We start from the raw sequence: 21,124 nt of genomic DNA on the forward strand, positions 1-21,124 counted from the left end.
CATGGAGCTGTGAACTGACATGAGGGACATCTTCCTTGGCTTTCCTTAAAGTTTCAGAGGACTCCAAGGAGTTGAGTAATATACCAGACTTTTTGCAAAAAAATCGTGAAATATATTTAAATTTAGAAGGACTCTGTGTTCCTGCATACTTCTCTATTTTTATTATCCTGTTAGTTCTAGGAATTAAACTACTAAATTAAAGTTATCTAATGCCCTTCTTAATTATTTTATTTTAATCAGTTCTTTGAATGTAGAATTCAAAGAAATAATCATTTTGTCCATGTATGGACATTCTGTAAAATATTTGCACTTTGAGATCCCACAAAGATCTTACCTGTTGTTTTTTATAGTTACTCTCCTTTTTGACTCAAGAAATAACATAACACTCGCCACTTGCATTAGCCACTAAGGGCAGAAGGAGAAGGCCTGACCTTCATGTTTGGCCAATAAGGGTTATTGTAATAAAGCCAGGATCATGTGAGGTAGGGGGAGGGGAGACACCAGTCTGAATGCAAGCTGTGTCCTGGTCTGGGCCCCCGTAGCTCTCCAATGATCAAGAACAATTACTTTTGCAATTGCTGTCAGCCTCCTTTCCACATAGCCACTCTACACACAGCATTACTAGGACCTGAGGATTTTGTAAAATAGGAACGCCATTCTAGAAAACCATTCAGTTCATTATAAGTCTGACTGACACTATTTTTAGATATGCCTATAATAATAATCAGGGCATGTATTGAGAGGCTATGATTATTTCCAAAATTTATTGTCCTTCTTCCTTTTATTCCTCTTCAGTGTTTCAATTTTTCCTGTCTCAGTTTTCCTGACTTCTATCTACTTTCATTGTCTTTTGTCCTTTCCTCTTTCTAGAGCACTCTGGCTTGTCTGGTTCTTTTTCAAAATAATCTGGAACAATCACAAAATCCCCTAGCTCCTTGGCTCTGCCACCCAAACCATTAGCTTCTATACTAAAGGAATTCACCATCTTGACACACTAATTCCTTAACCCCATCTTGGAAAGTCACCACTTATGAGTTCATTTCAAAACAAAATATGAAAAACAAACTTTTGACAGCCCTCTGACAAAACCCATTCAAACAAGGAGCAATAATTTTTGCACAAGACCACTGAGCTTTCATGGAACCTTAGGTACGCTGCACTTCCCTCAAACAGGCCTGTCTCTTTTCTAGGCTAAAGTCAGGCTCTGCTAATTTTCCTCTGTGTCCCTTTCTGATGTACCTTTCCATCAAGATAATTCAGATGGTTACATACTCAGACCCCAGCCCTATATATTGGTCTTTGCGATATATAGTCATGAAGTGCTTGGCTCTTTTCTTTGAGGTTTAAAAAAAGTAATTAACTCTGTTGCCTCTCTCATGAATAACTGGGAATATAGTAAACTGACACAAAAATAAATTGCCTCTTCTTTGGGCTTTTTTTCTATAGTAGTTTGTTTTAAAAAACATGCTTTTTGGGAACATTCTACCATAACAATGAATGAATTTGAATGTCTTGACTGTCTTGTCCTTAGGTGAATGTGCTATACTCCATAATTCCCAGCCAGTAAGCCAGCTTCCTTCCTTGAGGCCTGAACATCATCACTACCCAACAATCGATGAGCCTCTTCCACCAAGTAAGCTTTAGTTTTTAAACTCTGTCTTAACTCTTTCTATCAATTCTAAATAGGTCAGCATGGATTCATATGTAAACATCCAAACTCTGTTACACTGTTATCAAAAACCAGTATAGCACCTACTATACAAATTGTTTGGATTTTTTCAACTAATGGTTTCAGCATGTGATCTTGAAAAGATAACCTAGCATTTTCAGTGCTCCTCGACTTCTGAAAGGGAGAACATTTCTTTATAAAACTGGCTGGTCCTTGCAAACTGTGCATATCTCTTAAGTTTCAAATTGTACTATTTTATATTTAAAAGCTTTGAATTCAAGACTGGATGATTCTATTGTTCTTATTGGGACCTGTTATGTCACAAGCATCTCCATATAATAAAACATTTCAATCCACCAGGACCCAGGAACTTGCATTTTCCTTGCTATAACTTGTATCAATAGGTGACAGCCTCAAGATTCTTCTGTAGTTCTTAGGTTTTTTAAGAAAAATACATCTTTATCATTTTCTCCTGGTAACTGTAATATGTAAGTAATAATTATCCAACTAGTCATTTGAAGCTGGGAAAACGACTTATTCTCTTATAGACTCAGTTTTCTTATTTGTTAAGTAAAACTTCAGTATCTTCATTTACTAAAATGCAAGTTTGGACTAAATAGTTCTAGATTTCATTCTATTCTTAATCTTATAATATGCCATTATAATAAATTTATAAGAAGGAACTGACACCCCATTTAGCATTGCATATGTTCATGACTTCTGTAACATCTCTGTTATGGCTTAGCCTTGTTTTTCAAGCAAACATAACTTTTAAGATTAGATAAATTCCATAACTGCAAGGTCTTTTCAAGATCCTAAGAATCAATATTTTTTATATTTAGCCTATGCTTACATCAAGTGGTAACAGTTTTCAAAAGGAAAAATGCTTAATTTTAATTTACTCATTCTTTCTAATGCAATATCATTTTTACTTATGCCTATTTTCTTCCAGTAAGTTGTAATTTTAGGTGAAAAATCAATAAATATGTTCAATCTGCATATGTAAATAGAGTATATTTAATATATATAAATATTTATCAAATATATATAATTCATTATAATATATACTATATAATAATATATTGAATGTATAATATATATTTAATATTTATAGACAATAATATTTATTTATATATGAATATATATAAATATATGTGTTTATTTATTTCAATCTGTATACATTTAAAAGAACATCATATTTTGGGGGTGGGGGGACAAGCCAAACATTAAATCCTTTAACTTTTGACATCTGAGTTCTTTATTTATGCATTGATTTATGGGTATTCCACAAATGAATAGTAAACTTTAATGCTACTATAGATACTTCCTAATTAACACTTATTTGAAAAATATCTATAATGTTTTTTCCAGAAAAAGAATACTTTACCTACAACAAATAACTCAATCAATGCATGTGTTCATGAATTGACTTTTAATCTATGCAAAAGTAATAACTACTTATACATACAGATACTATGAAAAATTGAGTATATAAGTCTAATTTAAATAATTATGTTATAAACAGCTTTAAATAATGAAAACAAAATTCTCCAGATAAGTTTTGATTTTCTGTCCATGTAACAATGAAAAATATTACAAAAGTTTGTAGTGAAGCCTAACAACTAAATTTACTCAGATAATCTCAAATAGTACATGGATGATTTCATTACCAGTAGTTACTCATTCAACAACTATTTATGGAATTATTACTTTCTGTGAGGTACAAAACAAAGGTCTCTGCACTCATGGAATTTACAATTCAGTCTGGTAGAGACATATGATAAATATTAAAGTTGTGAGGAAATAATATAACATGTTAGATGGTAATAAGTGCTATCAAACAACAAAAGCAGAGCAGGTAAGGGCATCTGGAGTTTGTGTTGTTGGCTGGTTTGCCATGTTAAATAGTGTGGTCAGGTAAGCTTCATTGAGAATGTAACCTTTGACACTAGACTTAGAGGAGGCAAAAGAGTTACCCCTGTAGATATTGGTGAGAGTTTTCTGAAAAAAGAAAACAACTTGCCTAGTGGGTTTAAGGAATAATAAGGAGTCAAGTGTCTTTGTAGTAGGTGATGACACTGAGGAAATATTGGGACCCAGATCACATGCAGGGGTGTCCAACCCATGACCTGCAGGCTGCAGGTGGCCCAGAATGGCTATAAGTGAAGACCAACACAAAATCATAAATTTACTTAAAACATTATGAATTTTTTGTGATTACATGTCACAATGTATTTAGTGTGTGATGCAAGACAACAACTCTTCTTCTTCCAGTGTTACCCAGAGATGCCCAAAGGTTGGACACCCTTGAATTATAGGGCCTTTTAGACCACTTAAGGGATTTGGCTTTTACTCTGGATGAAAGGGAACGTTGTGGGGTTTTGAACAAAGAAGTAGCATGTCTAAGGTTTTAAAAGGCTTTCTGTGGCTACTGAGTTGGGATTAAATTGTAAGAAGGAAAGATAGAAACATGAGACCCATTAAAAGTTTATTGCAGTGACCTAGGTAAAAAATAAGGGTGGCTTGAGCCACAGGGGTGCCGTGGATGTAGTGAGCTGTGGTCAGATTCTGAATATGTATTTTATGGGTAAATTTGCTGACCAATTAGATGTGACATGTGGGAGAAACACAATAGTCAAGACTGTTTTCAAGAATTTTTACCTGGAAGGATGGAGTTGCTTTAAATTGAGATAGGAAGGGAAGGTTGCAGATAGAATAGGTTTGGGTAGGAAAGCTCTGAAGATTGGTTTTGATCATGTTATATTTAAGATGTCATTCAGGCAGTGATGTCAAAAAGGCAATTGAATGTGTGATTGAAGTTCAATAGTTGAGACTACAAACATGGTATTAAAGTTGTTAAAATACAAAAATATGTAGTTTTACTTGTATTAGTATCATAACTAAAGATGACACTTTATTACACTCTACATTGTTCTTCAACTTCATGGAAAATATATAATTTAGTATATAGTATGTCCTTCAGTTAAAAATTAATTGATGGAAATAAATTATTCTAACTTGTCCTAGCCTCATTAAGGTACCATTTTCAGGGGGTGCTTAGGAAACACAATGCCAAGATGTTAGGCATGCTGAGGCCTGAAGTTCCATTTGGAAAGTTTTTTCTTTACACGGTATGGTTTTTAAAATATGTGAAAGTTAATTCTTAACAAGTCAACCTATAACACATGCTTTAATATCTATTTCTACTTAACTGTTACTTTTTTATATCTTTATAAAAGTATGCATTCCACATATATAACGCATTGACAAATTTCTCTGGCTTTTATTCTTTTTTTATTAGTGACCTGGAAATATTGAAACACTCAGAGAGAAGTTATTATTATTGTTGCATAATTCTCTTTTTTTCCCTTAGAGAATTTATGAGACTGGAATTTTGTCTCTGAAGTAATCCTTTCTTTACTGTGAGTGTCTGGAGGGCAGGGATGTGTGCTGAGTAGAGTGCCCTCAGGACCTGACATAATTTCTAGTTTGTAGTGAAGTTTACTCAATTGAATTGAATAACAAAATATTTTTTAAAAGATTATATATTTTTTTATTTTAGACAGAGGGTGAAGGAGAGAGAAAGAGTGGGAGAGAAACATCAGTGTGTTGTTGCCTCTCACATACCCCCTATGGGGGACCTGGCCGGCAGCCCAGGCATATGTCCAGTTCGAGGGAATCAAAACGGCCAATCTTTGGTTTGCATGCAGGCACTCCACCCACTTAGCTACACTGTCCAGGGTACAGAATACTCTTCAATGATTAACAGTCATGTTGAATTCAAGGGGGGAAAAGGTGTCAAACTGTTACTCATTTGGGAATCAGTGAAATTTTTAAAATTTTGGTTCAACCTTAATTACCTATTAACATTTAAAACTACCAGTTGGTAAGTGGATAATCTAGAAGTTAATTTTAATCAAAACCCCCTAGAATTTATTTGTGCAATATCACTACATTTTTCTTCAATTTGTCATATGTTAAATTTGATGTTTTCTGGTATTTTGTGGGTTTTTGGGGAGAGGGGCATTTTTTGTAATTACTCAATTGAATGTCAGATATATGCCATAGTAATAAATATACTATGTCAAGTTTTCCATTTAAAAAATGAGTATTGTTGTATCATTACCTGAATAACGTTTTTTCATTAATATCTGATCTACTCCCCAAATCTATAGTTTTCCTCATTTAAAAGGCTGAATGTTTTCCTTCATTTGCATAATTTTGTTCTTTTTCTTCTTTAATTTTTCAGCGTAATTTTCTGTCACATCATTACATGTGGACTGTAAAAGCTTTGCCTATTTTGGTGCAACAGATACTGATTTTCAATGTTAAGCTAAGATGTTTAAATATTACTGCCAGTTCTTTCAGTTTTGAGCAATTTTTCATCCACACTACCCTACCTAGCACCTACATGAATTATGCAGTATATAACTATAATTCTACCTTTTAGAGTTGGGTTGTTGTTTAAATTTGAGGAGTAAAGGAAATTATCCTTATCTTGGGTTCCCTCTACTGTTTGGGATGGCTATCAACAAAGAGGTACTTAAAAGCTTGGTGCTTTTTAATAGTTGTTACTGATTTGGTTTGGTTTGGTTTTGGTCAAGAGATATTTGGCAGCCACAGTGGGTCAAATATACACTGTGAAATTACAAGTTATCAAAAGAATGGTTTGAAACCCTAGGTATCAAATCCCTTTCAAAGGGAATAGCAATTAATGAAATTTTCTAAATATTAGATGGAGAGCATCTAAAGTTGGATGTGTAGTATTTTAGAACTGTAGTTAAAAATGGTTATAACTACAATCTTTCAGCTGCCATATGAGTAGCCAAGAAGATTGACAGGATAAAAAATTTTAAAGAAAGAAATAAAATAAACATTAGATATTCTTTTGAAATTACTGGAACTTGACATAGATTGTATGTAAGGAACTATAATTACTGTTTAAAGTGGCTCAGCAGAGTCCTGGCTGTTGTGGGTCAGTGAGTTGAGTGCTGGCATGTGAACCAAAAGGTCACCAGTTCAATTTCTAGTCAGGGCACATGCCTGGGTTGTGGGCCGTGTCCCCTGTTTGGGTTGTGTGAGAGGCTCTCTCTCTCTTCTTCCCTTCCTTTCTCTCTAAAATAAGTAAATTAATTATATCTTTAAAAAATAATAAAAGCAGCTCAGCAGAGAATACGCAACTAGTATGTTCTTTTCTGGAATGTCAATTCCAGATCTATGCCTCAGAAGTCATAGGAGGTTCTGGGGCAGTGTTCACCTTCATCAAATAGCCAATAGTGAGTTCCACCTGTGGAAGACCTGGAGGTGGTATCTGTTTCACATGGATCAACAGTTTGTCCCTTATTTATTTACTTATTTTTGCCTTTCCATTACACGCTAGACTGGGAAGCTCGCATTGACAGCCATGGGCGGGTCTTTTATGTGGATCATGTGAACCGCACAACTACCTGGCAGCGTCCAACCGCAGCAGCCACCCATGATGGGATGCAGAGATCAGGGTCCATTCAGCAGATGGAGCAACTCAACAAGCGGTTGGTGATCAGCATGCAGAAAGCCCCTATAAACCAGAATGAAAGGAGAATGATAGCTAAAGAAAAATCCCATGCTATACTTTTCTGCTCATTATATGAGGAGGTCAGAGATTAATTTTATATCTTAAGAAATCCATTTATAGTAGATACTTAAAAAACTATGTTTGTAACTTGGTGTCAGGAGATGAGATAACCTGAGTGTCAATTAAATACAGGGAATCCTCTAAACTTCTTGATGGCCCAACCTTGAAAACAGGTGTTCTTAATCAAGAGGCGTAGCATGGAGGCTCCCTACCTGACCCCACCCTAGATATTCACTGGGGGTGTCAGTTTTACATGTACCCTTCAGAAACTCTATGCTGAATTATCCATGGGGGCACTTCTTCTTCTTTCAGACTGATCCATATCTGTTCTAAGATTCTCAAAAAGTTCTGGAATTTCAACAGTTGTAAAAATTCCAAGGATAAGTTTTATAGAATTCTAAACACTTCCCTAAGAGAAACCATCTCTTATATCACTGTACTCATATCTACTCTTGTCTCATAATTGCTATATATTCAGGAATACTACTTCTTACAAAGATTTCATCTTAGAAAATGTACTTTAAAACATTTTAGAATTATTTTGTGTAAAAACTAGACCCTTAGTAATGAGCTTTTAAATATATCCTTTTTCTTTATAACCTGCAATCAAAATTAACCTATCATGTCACACATTTTTTTCTTTAAGGCCAAGATGGTGGCTTTGGGGTAATTTTAGTAATCAGGAATACAAAATGGAGGCTCAACTTCAATTATACCCACATGTCATCTTATTAGTATGAAATAAAGAAAAGGTTGTGAAGGATTAATGAGACTAAAGAACTGGGTTTGGGTGAACACCCTATTGATTTCAAATGTTCTTTGAAAATTAATTGTATTGGCCATAAAAAAGTGGACAATTTAGTCCCATTAAAGATACACAGAGATAAAAAATTAAGCCCTTATTACCATTCTACACAGAGTAGCATGCTGTAAGTGAAAATCTCCAAGGTTATTCTATTGCTTGAGCATTTGGAAGACATTTGCTTACATTGCTCCCCATCACTAGTTAGTATTTAAGTCATTAATGAGAATTATGAAAGAATTTTCATTGGCAAGATATTTCTTTATAATCATTTCCACAAGAGAGGGTATTATTACGTGGGGCAACTTCTGATGCATTCATATCTAATAAAACTGGGCTATCAAAAGTCCATGGGAGAGTCCATTCATGGTGTTTGCAACAAAACTCCTGTAACTAAAAAGTAGAGAACACAGCAAGCTCATTTTACATAGAGACCTTGTTGAGAACCCACAGGCAGACATAGCCTTTAAGTGTCTTGCCAGAACAGATAAGCTAAAGTTGTTTAGCAGTCTAAAATATAGGGAGAGAATTTTTAATTAGATTGTCAAAGGACCTGAACAGACACTCTCCAAGGAAGACATACAGAGGGCCCAGAGACATATGAAAGGAGGCTCAGCAACACTAGCCATCAGAGAGATGCAAATTAAAACCACAATGAGATATCACTTCACGTGGATCAGAATGGCCATCAAGCAAATCAACAAAGAACAAGTGCTGGCGATGTTGTGGAGAAAAGGGAACCCTAGTGCACTGTTGGTGGAAAATCAAACTGGTGAAGCCACCGTGGAAAACAGTACGAAATTTCCTCAAGAAGCTAAAAATGGAGTTGCCCTTTGACCCAGCAATTCCACTGCTGGGATTATACCCTAAGAATAACTGAACTGTTAATTCAAAAAAACCTATGCACCACAATGTTCATAGCAGCACAATTTATAATAGCCAACTGCTGGAAGCAACCTAAGTACCTATCAGTAAGTGAGTGTGGTCAAAAAACTGTGGTATATTTACCCAATGGAATACTATGCAGCAGAAAGAAAGAAGGAGCAGTAGCATGGATGGAACTGAAGAGAATATGCTACATGAAATAAGTCAGGGGGTGAAAGACAAATACCATATGAACTCATCTATAAGTGCAAACTAATCAACAAAACAAAGAAGTGAGCAAAATAGAACCAGAGAAATGGAAATAAAGAACAAACAGTGACCAAAGGGGGGGTGGGAGGAGCATAAGGTGTAAAGAAGGGGAAAGGTCAAGGGAAGGACTCATGGACAAAGTCAAAGGGGAGTAGAATTGAAGGTGGGAGGTGGGTTTGGTGCAGTGGGGGAGAGCAGTGTTAGGAAAATGGGGACAACTATACTAGAACAATAAAAAAGAAATAGGGAGAACATCATCGGGGTATATCTACAAGAGGTGTAGTTTGAATATTTAAACAGAACAATAAATCAGAAATAGAAATAATCACCTTAACCTATAGTGTTCAGGTGTTATAATCTAACAATTAGGCCAAATTAATTATAAATCAGGCCTCTAGAAAAATTTTGCAGGCTTTGGTGTGTAAAGTTCTGTGCCCTCAAGTGGAGATGACCAAGGTGAGATGCAGCCAGACTTTGCTAAGAAAGAAGTTAAATTTGCTGCCTCCACCTTTAATACTTATCATAACCTGTTGCTGTCAAGCATTTAAAATGTTTCAGTAATTTTATGTGATAAAGGCAGTCACAGAAAATATATGGCCAGTGTTTTATCATTTGCAGATGTGACCACACAGAAGGGTCATTTTTTTAAAAACAATAGTCAGGTATCAGGAAAAATTTACAGTGATCACTGTCTCATAGCAAAACAGATTTCTCAGTGTTGTAAGGAGTTTCCTTTGACTCCTGATAGGATGACTGAAAATCGAATGTATTTTTTCAAGAAGATGCACTTTGAGAAATATTGAGTGCACAAAAGCAGTCTGTGGTCACCACATTCAAACTGAGCCACACCTCACACTCACATACAGCATATAAAGCAGGCTTTGCCACATGCTCCCACCACAGGAAAGTCCTTCATTGCCTGCCTTTTACCTGGTACATATCTCCTGCAAAGACCAAATCCAAATGTCATGTTGTCCTTGGAAACTTTCCAGAACCCTTCACACAGAGCCTGTAGCCACCTCCTCTACAACTGATGATTGATCATGCCTGCCTCTGTAACAGTCCTTACCTTTTACATTATTCTGTATAACTCCTTCCAGTGCCTGATAGGGCACCAGGGTTAAACAGAGCTCTGTATAAGACCATTTCCTAAGTAAATTCCTACCCTGTCAGAATATCTTGAATTAACTAACTCTACCTTCACATTGAGCAATCAGAAAACATAAATATGTATTATTTTAAATAATTAAAGTTGGATTGTTTAGTTATTTGCATAAAATTATTGTGCTGTTGAAATGGATGTTTTATTGCTTTTTTAAAGAAATTAAACAGCTCTTTTTCTCAATCACTATTTATTCCCCCTATACCCTTACTTACCTCCACCCACTGCCCTTGCTTCACCCCTGCAATCACCACACTGTTATCCTTGTCCATGACTTTTTTTCCCTCCTTGTTATTTATTTTGTGCCTATCCTTCTGCCTCACACCCACCTCCAGAGCTGTCAGCCTATGAGTCTGTCTCTATTTTACAGGTTAGTTCAGATTGTTTATTAGATTCTCTAATATGAGTGAAATTGTATGATACTTGTCTTTCACTGATTGGCCTTTTTCAATGAGCATAATGTTGGTCAGATCCACCCATGTTGTTACAATGGGTAAAAATTTCCTCTTTTTTATTATCAAATAGTATTCTATTGTATAAAGTTTCTATAGTGGCTATACTGACTCACCCACTGAGGGACACTTTGGTTGCTTCCAAATCTTGACTATTGTAAATAATGCTTCAATGAATGTAGTGGTGCATATATTCTTCCAAATCAGTATTTTGGATTTCTTTGTATAAATACTCAGAAATGGAATTGTTGGTTCTTATTGCAGGAAAACAATAATGAAAATAATAAATAAGGCACAGTGGAATATACGTCAACAGAGTCTAGTGTTTGTCACTCTCTTCTTTTTCTGGATCTACCCTGGTCATGTAAGGTAGTCTTCCCTTCTAGCCTTAGGCATCCTGTTCGAGACTAGAAGTGATCCACAGACTGTGGGTGTCTCCTTCAGGCCTGGCTGTTCCTCACAGTTCTGCCCTGCCTGCTTTCCAACAACAGAAGGCCTAGGAGTGGCTCATCTAATGCCCAGGATCACTTCCAGCGCCACTTCCACCTGCTTACAGAATGGATTTCTAGTGTGTTGTTGAAGGTGGAATCTCTGGGTCACTCCGGGGTAGTGCTGTTCAGTCTTCAGGGTAGGTGGTGGGAGTGCTTCCCCACCACTCCCCGACCACTGGTCTTGATCTGTCCCAGGTTATTTACATTTATGTATACTTTCTAGTTAATTAGTTGTCCATTTTCTGTGAAGGGTCAATCTGTACAAAAGGGGTAGCTCTTTCCTGCTTGGTGTTGATGGCAGCTCTGCATAAGAGCTGAGGCTGGCTAGAGCCCTGAACACCTTTTGTTGCACCTGTTTCTAATCTCTCGGGTCTGCTGGTTTCAGTGTATCAGGGCCTTTCTATGCCTTTTTTCATACTGTTCAGCATCCTTATAATTATTACTTTGAACTCTGTAGCTGATTAATTTCTTGTCTCTATTTTATTTAGTTCTTCTGAAGAATTCTCTTGTTCTTTCTTTTGAAGTTTGCTTCTTTGTATCCCCATTTTGGCTGCCTCTTTGTGTTTGTTTCTATTTACTAGGTAGATCTGCTATGACTCTCAGTCTTGATGGGGAGGCATTTATGTAGTGGGTGCCCTGTGGGACACAGTGCCACATTCCCCCTGATTACCTGAACTGGGTACTCTAAAAATGTCACTTGTGTATGTTATATGGGTCTTGTTGTAACCAACTCTTGATTGCTATTATTTTATTCATTTGTGGGCAACCTATTTAATGCTATCAGAGATCCATAGCTCATGGCTCCCCCTGATAAGCATGGGAACATCTGGAAAGGTCCAAGCTGAGTTCCAGGCTGGCTTTTATGAGTACTGGGCCTGGGGGTGGGTCAGCAAATGTCTCAAAGTTCTCAGAGATCCAGAGATCTGTCTGAAACAATCCCAAGCTGAACTCCTCAGCAGAGTGTAAGCTCCACAGGATGTAGTGAGAGAAATTCCAGTGGGTGGAGATATTGCTTCTCTCAAGGCTGATACCACATGAAAGGGAGTGCTCTGACTGAGAAAGGTGCTTTCTGAAGTATGGGGGAACAACTGGGCACAGGAATACTGGTGGCTGACCCTTCAGCTCTCTCCACAAATCCACCAACCCCAGACTCTCCTCGTGCAGTTCTATTTTACTCTGCCCCCCCTCCTCCAAAGCCCAGGGTGAGTGGATGCAAATGAAATTTTATATGTCGTCCCTTTAAGATGGTGGCTGCCTCTCTAGCCATCTCTCCCTGATGGAGAGAAACCCTGCCGCTTTTCATTGCCAGATGTTATGTGGGTTCCTTTGCTGATTCTGGTGTTCTATGTTGGGGAACCCAGCTTGTAGTTGTGAATTCTACACTTTTCAAGATAAACCCCACCCCCACAGCTGAGCTAATCCTCTAGAACTTTAGCTGCCACCCATGGAGCCCAGCCAGCTCTCCCTCACCTCTGCATTTTCTACCAGTCTCCATGTGGTTTTTACTGTGAATCCTTGGTTATGAGGCTTCTATCTAGCTAGTCTTCCATTGGTTATTTGGGACAATTTTTCTATAATTTAGCTGTAATTTCATTTGGTCCTGGCTAGTATAACTTCCTCTGAGTCCACTGCCATTGGTTTCCTGAGAAATGGAAGTTTTAAATAAAAAAAAAATTATAATCCTACTACTCCAAGATTTACTTTTTAAAAAAATTTTACCTTCAATTTCTATATTCACGTACAGTCCTTGCATAGTGGTAATAATAATATATAGTTAGCTTTATATTAACATTTTATTTAATATAGATATTTTCATATTGCTTCATAGTCTTAAGATTATCAATTAAAGAGTTGTATAGTATTCCAACAAATACAAGTAATTTAGTTAACTTAATTTGCTTTATTGGTAGATGTTCTCTTTATTGCTTTTTACTACTATTTTGAATAAGGTCTTTGGGACTGTTAAATATCAAAGTTGTATTGTAGTAGAATGTTTCCTTAGGGTTCTATGCCCAAAAGAGTGGACCAGGGGAGATCCACATGGTTTTGATGTTTGATTATGATGTCTAATGTTTCCTAACATGGTTCTGTGGTTAACTCTGCCGGCAACAACAGCTTTACTACAACCTCATTTTTTAATGGTTAAAAATTTTATTTTATTTTTCAATCACTTTTTAAAATTTTTCAGTTATAGTTGACATACTATTATATTAGTTTCAGTTATACACAGCAGTTATTAGACATTTTAAATTACTAAGTTAAAATGATCATTGTGATAATTTCCATACCCATCTGATACCATACATAATTATTAGAATATTATTGGCTATATTTCCTATGTTGTTCTTCACACCCCATGACTATTCTGTAACTACCAATTTATACTTCTAAATCCCTTCAACTTTTTTTCCATCCACCCAACCTCCCTCCCATCCACCAACTATCAACATGTTCTCTTTATCTACGAGTCTGTTTCTGTTGTGTTTGTTCATTTATTTTGATTTTTAGAGTAAAATTTTTAGTTCAATATAGTTTTATTAAAAACTCCACAAAACTGAAGAAGGGATCTGACCTTTGTTAAAAGAAAGCAATTTTCACTGTATATACTTAACCATTTTAGCTTTGTGTTGAATAATCACAGGAAAGGAAGTTTCTGTTCAAGATCCTCACTCCAGCATGCTCAGCTAGGTGCTTGAGATCTCCTAACAAGAGGAGATCTCAGCATTCTTGGCCTGAACTCACAGTAAACCCTCTCATCACATGAAACAGGAGTTCTCCCCCCAAAACACATATCAGGTCTCACGTTCACTGCTCTACACAGGGCCATAAGAAACCTTCACTTTAAAGCTGAGAAATATGTGAAAGGATTTCTTAACTTACTGCCTGCAGCAAACACCACTATTTGTTAAGTCTTGATAATTACAGGTATAAAATACTTGAAATTTGTAAGATGTTCCACATTTAATAGAACAACTCAAATGTAAAAAATTAGGTCAAGCAATGTGCTTTCATGTTTTACAATGTTACTTAATAAATCTTACTGACAAAAGGTATGTAGCACTTTCTTGTACTTGGTATTTATAAACTGCTTCTGACAATGGTTACTTGATGGTTAAAAAGTAAAATAAAAACCAAGAAACTACATGTACTGGCATATAATGATGTATACAGGGAATGTCATGTTTTAAATTTTGTTACTAAAATTAGACACAAAAAAGGTCTAGAAAAACACACACCATTGTATGTTAATTTTTTTTATCTAATTGTTGTTCAAGTACAGTCTTCTGTCTTTTACTTTCATCCCAGCCAACCCCTCAGAGCCCTACCCACCTCCCTCCCATTTCCACCTCCCCTAGTTTTTGTCTATGTGTTGTTTATACTTGTTCCTGTAAACCCTTCTCATTTTCCCCTGAAATTCCCTCCCCTCTCCCTTCTGGTCACTGTCTGCCTGTTCTCTATTTCAGTCTCTTCGTTTTTATTTTGCTTGCTTGTTTGTTTTGTTGTTTAGCTTCCTGTTAAAGATGAGAACATATGGTATTTCTCTTTCACACCTGGCTTATTTCACTCAGCATAGTACTTTACAGTTCCATCCATGCTGTTGCAAAAGGTAGGAGCTCCTTCTTTCTTTCTGCAGCATAAAATTCCATTGTGTACATGTACCACAGTTTTTTGATCCATTCATTTACTGACGGGCACCGAGGTTGCTTCCAACTCTTGGCTATTGTAAATTGTGCTCCTATGAACATTGGGGTGCATATGTTCTTTGGCATTGGTGTTTTAGGGTTCTTAGGATACAATCCTAGCAGTGGAATTGCTGGATCAAAAGGCAAGTCCAATTTTAGTTTTCTGAGAAAATTCCATACTGTTTTCCATAATGGTTGTACCAGTCTGCAATCCCACCAACAGTGGACCAGAGTCTCTTTTTCCCCACACCCTCTCCAACAATTGTTGTTTATTGCTTTGTTCATGGTAGCCATTCTCACCAGTGTAAAGTGGTATCTCATTGTGGTTTACATTTGCATCTCTCTGATAGCAAGCAATATTGAGCATCTCTTCAAGTATCTCTGGATCCTCTGTATGTCCTCCTTGGAGAAGTGTCTGTTCAAGTCCTTTCCTCATTTTTTAATTGGGTTAGTTGTCTTCTTAGAGTGAAGTCCTATGAGTGCTTTGTATATTTTGGAGATTAAACCTTTGTCTGAGGTATCATTGGCAAATATGTTTTCCCATACAGTTGGTTGTCTTTTTATTTTAATGCTGTTTTCTTTAGCCGTACAAAAGCTTTTAATGTTGATGAGATCCCATTTGTTTATTCCTTTCTGTATGTCCCTTGCTCTAGGAAACATATCAATAAAAATGTTGCTGCGTGAAATATCTGAGATTTTCTTGCCAATGTTCTCCTCTAGTACTTTAATGGTGCCATGGCTTATATTTAAGTCTTTCATCCGCCTTGAATTTATTTTGGTGTATGCTGTAAGTTGGTGCTAGAGTTTCATTTTTTTTTGCATGTAGCTGTCCAGTTCTCCCAACACCATTTGTTGAAGAGGTTATTATTAATCCATTTTATGTTGCTGCCCCCTTTGTCGAATATTAATTGACCATAGAGACTTTGGTTCATTTATGGGCTCTCTGTTCTGTTCCATTGCTCTATATGCATGTTTTTATGCCAGTACCAGGTTGTTTTGATTACAGTGGCCTTGTAATACAGTTTGGTATCAGGTATTGTGATCCCTCCTACTTTGTTCTTCTTTCTCAAAATTGCAGCTGCTATTTGGGGTCATTTATGTTTCTATATAAATGTTTGAAGTGTTTGTTCTATGTCTGTCAAATATGTAAATGGTACTTTAATACATATTGCATTGAATCTGTAAATTGCTTTGGGTAGTATGGACATTTTGATGATGTTAATTCTTCTGATCCATGAAAAGGGTATATGTTTCCATGTGTTTCTGTCTTCCTTGATTTCTTTCTTCAGTGTTGTGTAATTTTCTGCATACAGTTCTTTTACCTCCTTGGTTAGGTTTATTCCTAGGTACTTTATTTTCTTTTTGCTGTATCAAATGGGATTTTTTTCTTGATTCCTGCTTCTGCTGTTTCATTCTTAGTATACAAAAAATGTCTCTGATATGTGAATATTGACTTTGCATTCTGCTGTTTTGCCAAATTCACTTATTAGGTTGAGCAGTTTGGGGGTAGAGTATATAGGATTTTCCATGTCATCTGCAAACAGTGACAATTTTGTTTTCTCCTTTCCAATTTGGATGCCTTTCATTTTCTTTTCTTGTCTGATCACTGTGGCTAAAACTCCCAATACTATATTGAATAGAAGTGGTGAAAGTGGACAACATTGTCTTGTTCCTTATCTTAGTCGAAAAGATTTTAGTTTTTGCCCATTGAGTATGATGTTGGCTGTAGGTCCCTCATATACAGCCTTTATTATATTGAGGAATGCTCCCTCTATTCCCACTTTGCTGGGTGTTTTTGTAATAAATGGATTGTGTTGTACCTTATCAAAAGCTTTTTCTACATCTATTGATATGATCATGTAGATTTTGTCTTTGCTTTCATTTATGTGATGCATTACATTTACTGATTTACGAATATTGAACCATCCTTGCATCCCTGGGATGAACCACACTTGGTCATGGTGAATGATCATTTTAATGTACTGTTGGATGAGGTTTGCCAATATTTTATTGAGGATTTTAGCATCTATACTCATCAGTGATATTGACCTGAAGCTTTCTTTCTTTGTTGTATCTTTATCTGATTTTGGAATTAGGATGATGCTGGCTTCATAAAAAGAGTTTGTAAGTCTTCCATCATTTTGGATATTTTGGAATAGTCTGTGAAGAATAGGAGTTAGCTCTTCCTTAAATGCTTTGCAGAATTCTCCTTTGAAACCATCTCATCCAGGGCTTTTGTGCTTTGGGAGATATTTGATTACTGCTTCAATTTCATTTGCTGTTATTGGTCTATTCAGGCTTTCTGCTTCTTCTTCATTGAATTTGGGAAGATTATGTTTTTCTAGAAATTTGTCCATTTCATCTATATTTTCAAATGTCTTGGCATATAGTTCTTCATAGTAATTTCTTACAATCCTTTGTATTTCTGTGAAGTCAGTTGTAATCTCTCCTCTTTCATTTCTGATTGTTTTTATTTGGGTTTTCTCTCTTTTTTTTCTTGATGAACCTGCTTAAAGGCTTATCTCTTTTGTTTATCTTTTCAAAAACACAGCTCCTGGAATCACTAATCCTTTGAATTTTGCTTCTAATCTTTATGTCGTTTAATTATGCTCTGATCTTGGTTATTTCCTTGCTTCTACTTGCTCTGGGCTGTCTTTGTTGTTGTGCCTGAAGTTCTCATAGTCATAGGGTTAGGTTGTTTGTTTGAAATGTTTCTATCTTTTTTAAGTAGGCCTGTATTGCTGTGAACTTCCCTCTCAGGACTGCCTTCGCTGTGTTGCATAAGTTTTGGGTTCTCATTAGTTCATTTTCATTTGTTTCCAGAAATTTTTTTATTCCTTGTATAATTTCATTCTTGGCCCATCCAAGAGCTATAGCATGCTCTTGTTGTGTAATAGCATGCTATTCAATTTCCATGATTTGGAATGTTTTGGGTCTTTTCTCTTGTGGTTGGTTTTTAGTTTCAGTCCCTTGGTATCAGAGAAAATGCTTGGGATTATTTCAATTTTTTTGAATTCATTGAGGCTTGTTTTTGTCCTATCATGTGGTCTATGAAAATGTTCCACGCACATTTGAAAAGCATACATATTTAGCTTCTTTGGAATAAAAGGTTCTATATATATCAGTTAAGTCCATGTCATCTAGGACTTTGTTCAATGCCAAAATATCTTTGTTGATATTTTGTTTGGAAGATCTGTCCATTTTTGAGAGTGGGGTGTTAAAATTCCCAACTATAATTGTGTTGCTGTCAATATCTTTCTTGAAGTCCTCTAAGATTTTCTTTATATATTTGGGTGCTCCTATATTGGGTGCATATATATTTACAATGTTTATGTCTTCTTGGTGGATTCTTCCCTTGAATATTATGAAGTGACCTTCTGGATCTCTCTTTATGGCCCTTTTTTTGAAGTCTATTTTGTCTGATATGAGTATTGTTACCCCAGCTTTTTTTTTCTGGCTGTTTCCTTGGAAAATTTGTTTTTAGCCCTTCACTTTTAGTCTGTGTAGGTCTTTTTCTTGAGTTGATCTCCTGTAGGCAGAGAATGTGTGGGTCATCCTTTCTTATCCATTCAGCTATTCTATGTCTTTGGATCGGAGCATTTAATCCATTTCCATTTAAGGTTATTATTGATAGGTTATTAGTTATTCATTGTCATTTTTATACCCGTGATTCTCATTGTCTCTCTCTTTTCCTTCCTTTCCTTAAAGCAGACCTTTTAGTATTTCTTGCAGAAGCTGATTTTGTGGAGGTGTATTCTTTTAGACTTCTTTTGTCTTGGAAGCTCTTCATTTGGCCTTCTATCTTGATTGAGAGCCTTTGTCCTTGTGGGGCAAAGTAACCTTGGTTGCAGGCCTGTGATTCTCATTACTTGGAATATCTTTTTTTGCCATTCTCTTCTTGCTTAGAGTTTTTCCATTGAGAAGTCAGCAGCTTACCTAATTGGGGAATTCTTGTATGTTACTTCCTTTTTGTCCCTTACTGCCTTTAAAATTCTGTCTTTGTCTTGAAATTTTGCCATTTTACTGATGATGTGTCTTGAAGTGGGCCTCTTTGGGTTCCCCTTGATTGGGACTGTGTTTCCTGGATTTATGTGACTTTTTTTCTCACCAAATTAGGGAAGCTTTCCATCATTACTTTTTCAAATAGATTTTCTATCCCTTGCTCTTCTTCTTCTTTTTCTGGTATCCCTATTTTTCGGATATTATTATGTTTCATATTGTCTTGCAGTTCTCTTAATCCTTCTTCATTTTTTCTGAGCCTCTTTTTTCTTTCTTGCTCTTTCTGGGTGTTTTTTGTACTTTGTCCTCCAACTCGCTGATCTGATCTTCTGCTTCATCAATCCTGCTTTTGATTCCTTCCACTCTGTTCTTCAGCTCCAAAATTGTATTTTTCATTTACTCTTATCCCCTGCTGATAGTTTCGATTTCCTTTTTCACGGTAATACAGTTTGCAGTGAGTTCATTGTAGTTCCCCTCTAGTTTCTGGTAGCTCATTGTGAGCTCTTTGAACTTCCTGATAACCAGTGCTTTGAATTCAATATCTGATAGCTGACTTGCCTCTATTTCACCTAGTGTTCTTTCTGAGGCTTCCTCCTTTCCTTTCATTGAGGGGTTGTTTCTTTGTTGTTTCTTTCCATTGTTTGTTAGACTCTTCTTATTAGGTTCAGCTTCTTAAACTGATTTGTTCTGGCTTTCTGGGTTTATGGTGTGAACTTCTGTGATATAATGCCTGTGAGATTTGGTGGTTTAGTCCCTTTGATCTCCAAAGCTCACTGGTCTTGGGGCTTTCTGTAAGTTGGCTCTGTGTTTGTCTTTGGGTTTTTGTTGTTTTTGTGTCTTTCTTTTGTGGGTCCTTCCCACCAGCTGGTTAACTGATGGTGCCTTTGTCCATTACCTGTTTTAATTTGTTGCACTTGTGAGGGCAAGTTGTGTTGAAGCTAGTTCTTCTGTGTGTACAAGGTTTTGAGGATTCTGTTTTGCTTTTCTCAAGTTGTTTGTACTGAGTCATTTCTCCACTATTTAGTTGTATTTCCAGATAGCTCTTGGGCTGAGGTTTATTTGGTGTCCACTCTTTCCTTCACCTTCTTCTGTTTTTATCTGTTGGTGGTTCCTTTGTTGTTGGGTTTCCTCTATTCCTGGGTATCCCAGTGTTTACTCTTTCCACCTACTCTTTTGTATGTTTGTGCGTGTGTGTGATCAGTTGGAGGGGAAGGCATGCTGCTTTATGACAGCAGGAGAATATTCTGTGATATTTACAGTAGCAGCTGGTAGAGAAGAGATAGGAGATCTCCTGGCTATATACAGCGATAACCATAGTCTTTAACCTAACTAGCCACTTTTTAGAAAGGATGGAAAGAAGATAAGGCTCTTGTTGGGGGAGGGAAGGTTTGTGATTTGGATCTAGAAATGAGTGACTTTGAGGGAAGTCAGATTCTGAAGTAAGGTGAGAATAAAGGATGGTAAATAGGTGTAGTGTGAGAGAGAATAGAGTTAACCACTACAGTATTATAGTTCAGGCAACAATGAAGTGGGCTAAGGTGGGGGGGGTGTTGTGTAGTATATACAATAGTATGTAAAAGCTATTATTTAAAACAGTATTATAGCAACAATCATATGGCAGAATCTATGATGTAGCAAGATTAGGGGTATTGGACCTTCAATCATGTGCGAACTGGGCAAGGGGAAGTAAAGGACAGTAAATTAGCAATTTACTATGATTGAGGGGACAGGGGATATCTGTCAAGTGATACAATATATCACTTGATACCAGCCAAGGTAAAGAAGACTATACAGAAAGAGGAGGAATACAAAGATACTATTAAAATAAAAGATGTAAGAATAGTGAAAAATAATAAAAAATACAAATGTGCAGTTACTTGTAGTTTTTCCATTATAACAAAGCGAATTTCGTCTCTCTGTCTCTGCTGTTGGGATGCCCCCTCTTTGAGTTCAACTCTGCTTTTTTTTTTTTTTTTTTTTTTTGCTGTTCCAAGTCTTCTGTCTCACTTGGTGGGAGGGGAGCAAAAAGAAATAAAAAAAAAAGGCAGCAGAAGGGAGGGAAAAGCAATAGGCTTGGAAAGAAAGGAAGAAGGAATAAAACAAGAAAGAGGAAGAGAG

At 36.4% G+C, this 21,124-nt stretch overlaps 1 protein-coding gene across 1 annotated transcript in view; it reads left to right on the top strand.

The window, feature by feature from the left end:
• The window catches only part of HECW1 (HECT, C2 and WW domain containing E3 ubiquitin protein ligase 1), a 303,928-nt gene that overhangs the window by 41,733 nt on the left and 241,071 nt on the right, over window positions 1-21,124 (top strand). The window contains exons 6-7 of the mRNA XM_037035393.1: window positions 1,532-1,633; window positions 7,050-7,200. Coding sequence (XP_036891288.1) covers window positions 1,532-1,633; window positions 7,050-7,200 — 253 coding nt within the window. The remainder of the gene's footprint in view (window positions 1-1,531; window positions 1,634-7,049; window positions 7,201-21,124) is intronic.

The sequence above is a fragment of the Sturnira hondurensis genome, unplaced genomic scaffold (assembly GCF_014824575.4).
Source record: "Sturnira hondurensis isolate 20B ecotype Veracruz unplaced genomic scaffold, ASM1482457v3 Scaffold0022305, whole genome shotgun sequence".
NCBI classification, from domain to species: Eukaryota; Metazoa; Chordata; class Mammalia; order Chiroptera; family Phyllostomidae; genus Sturnira; species Sturnira hondurensis.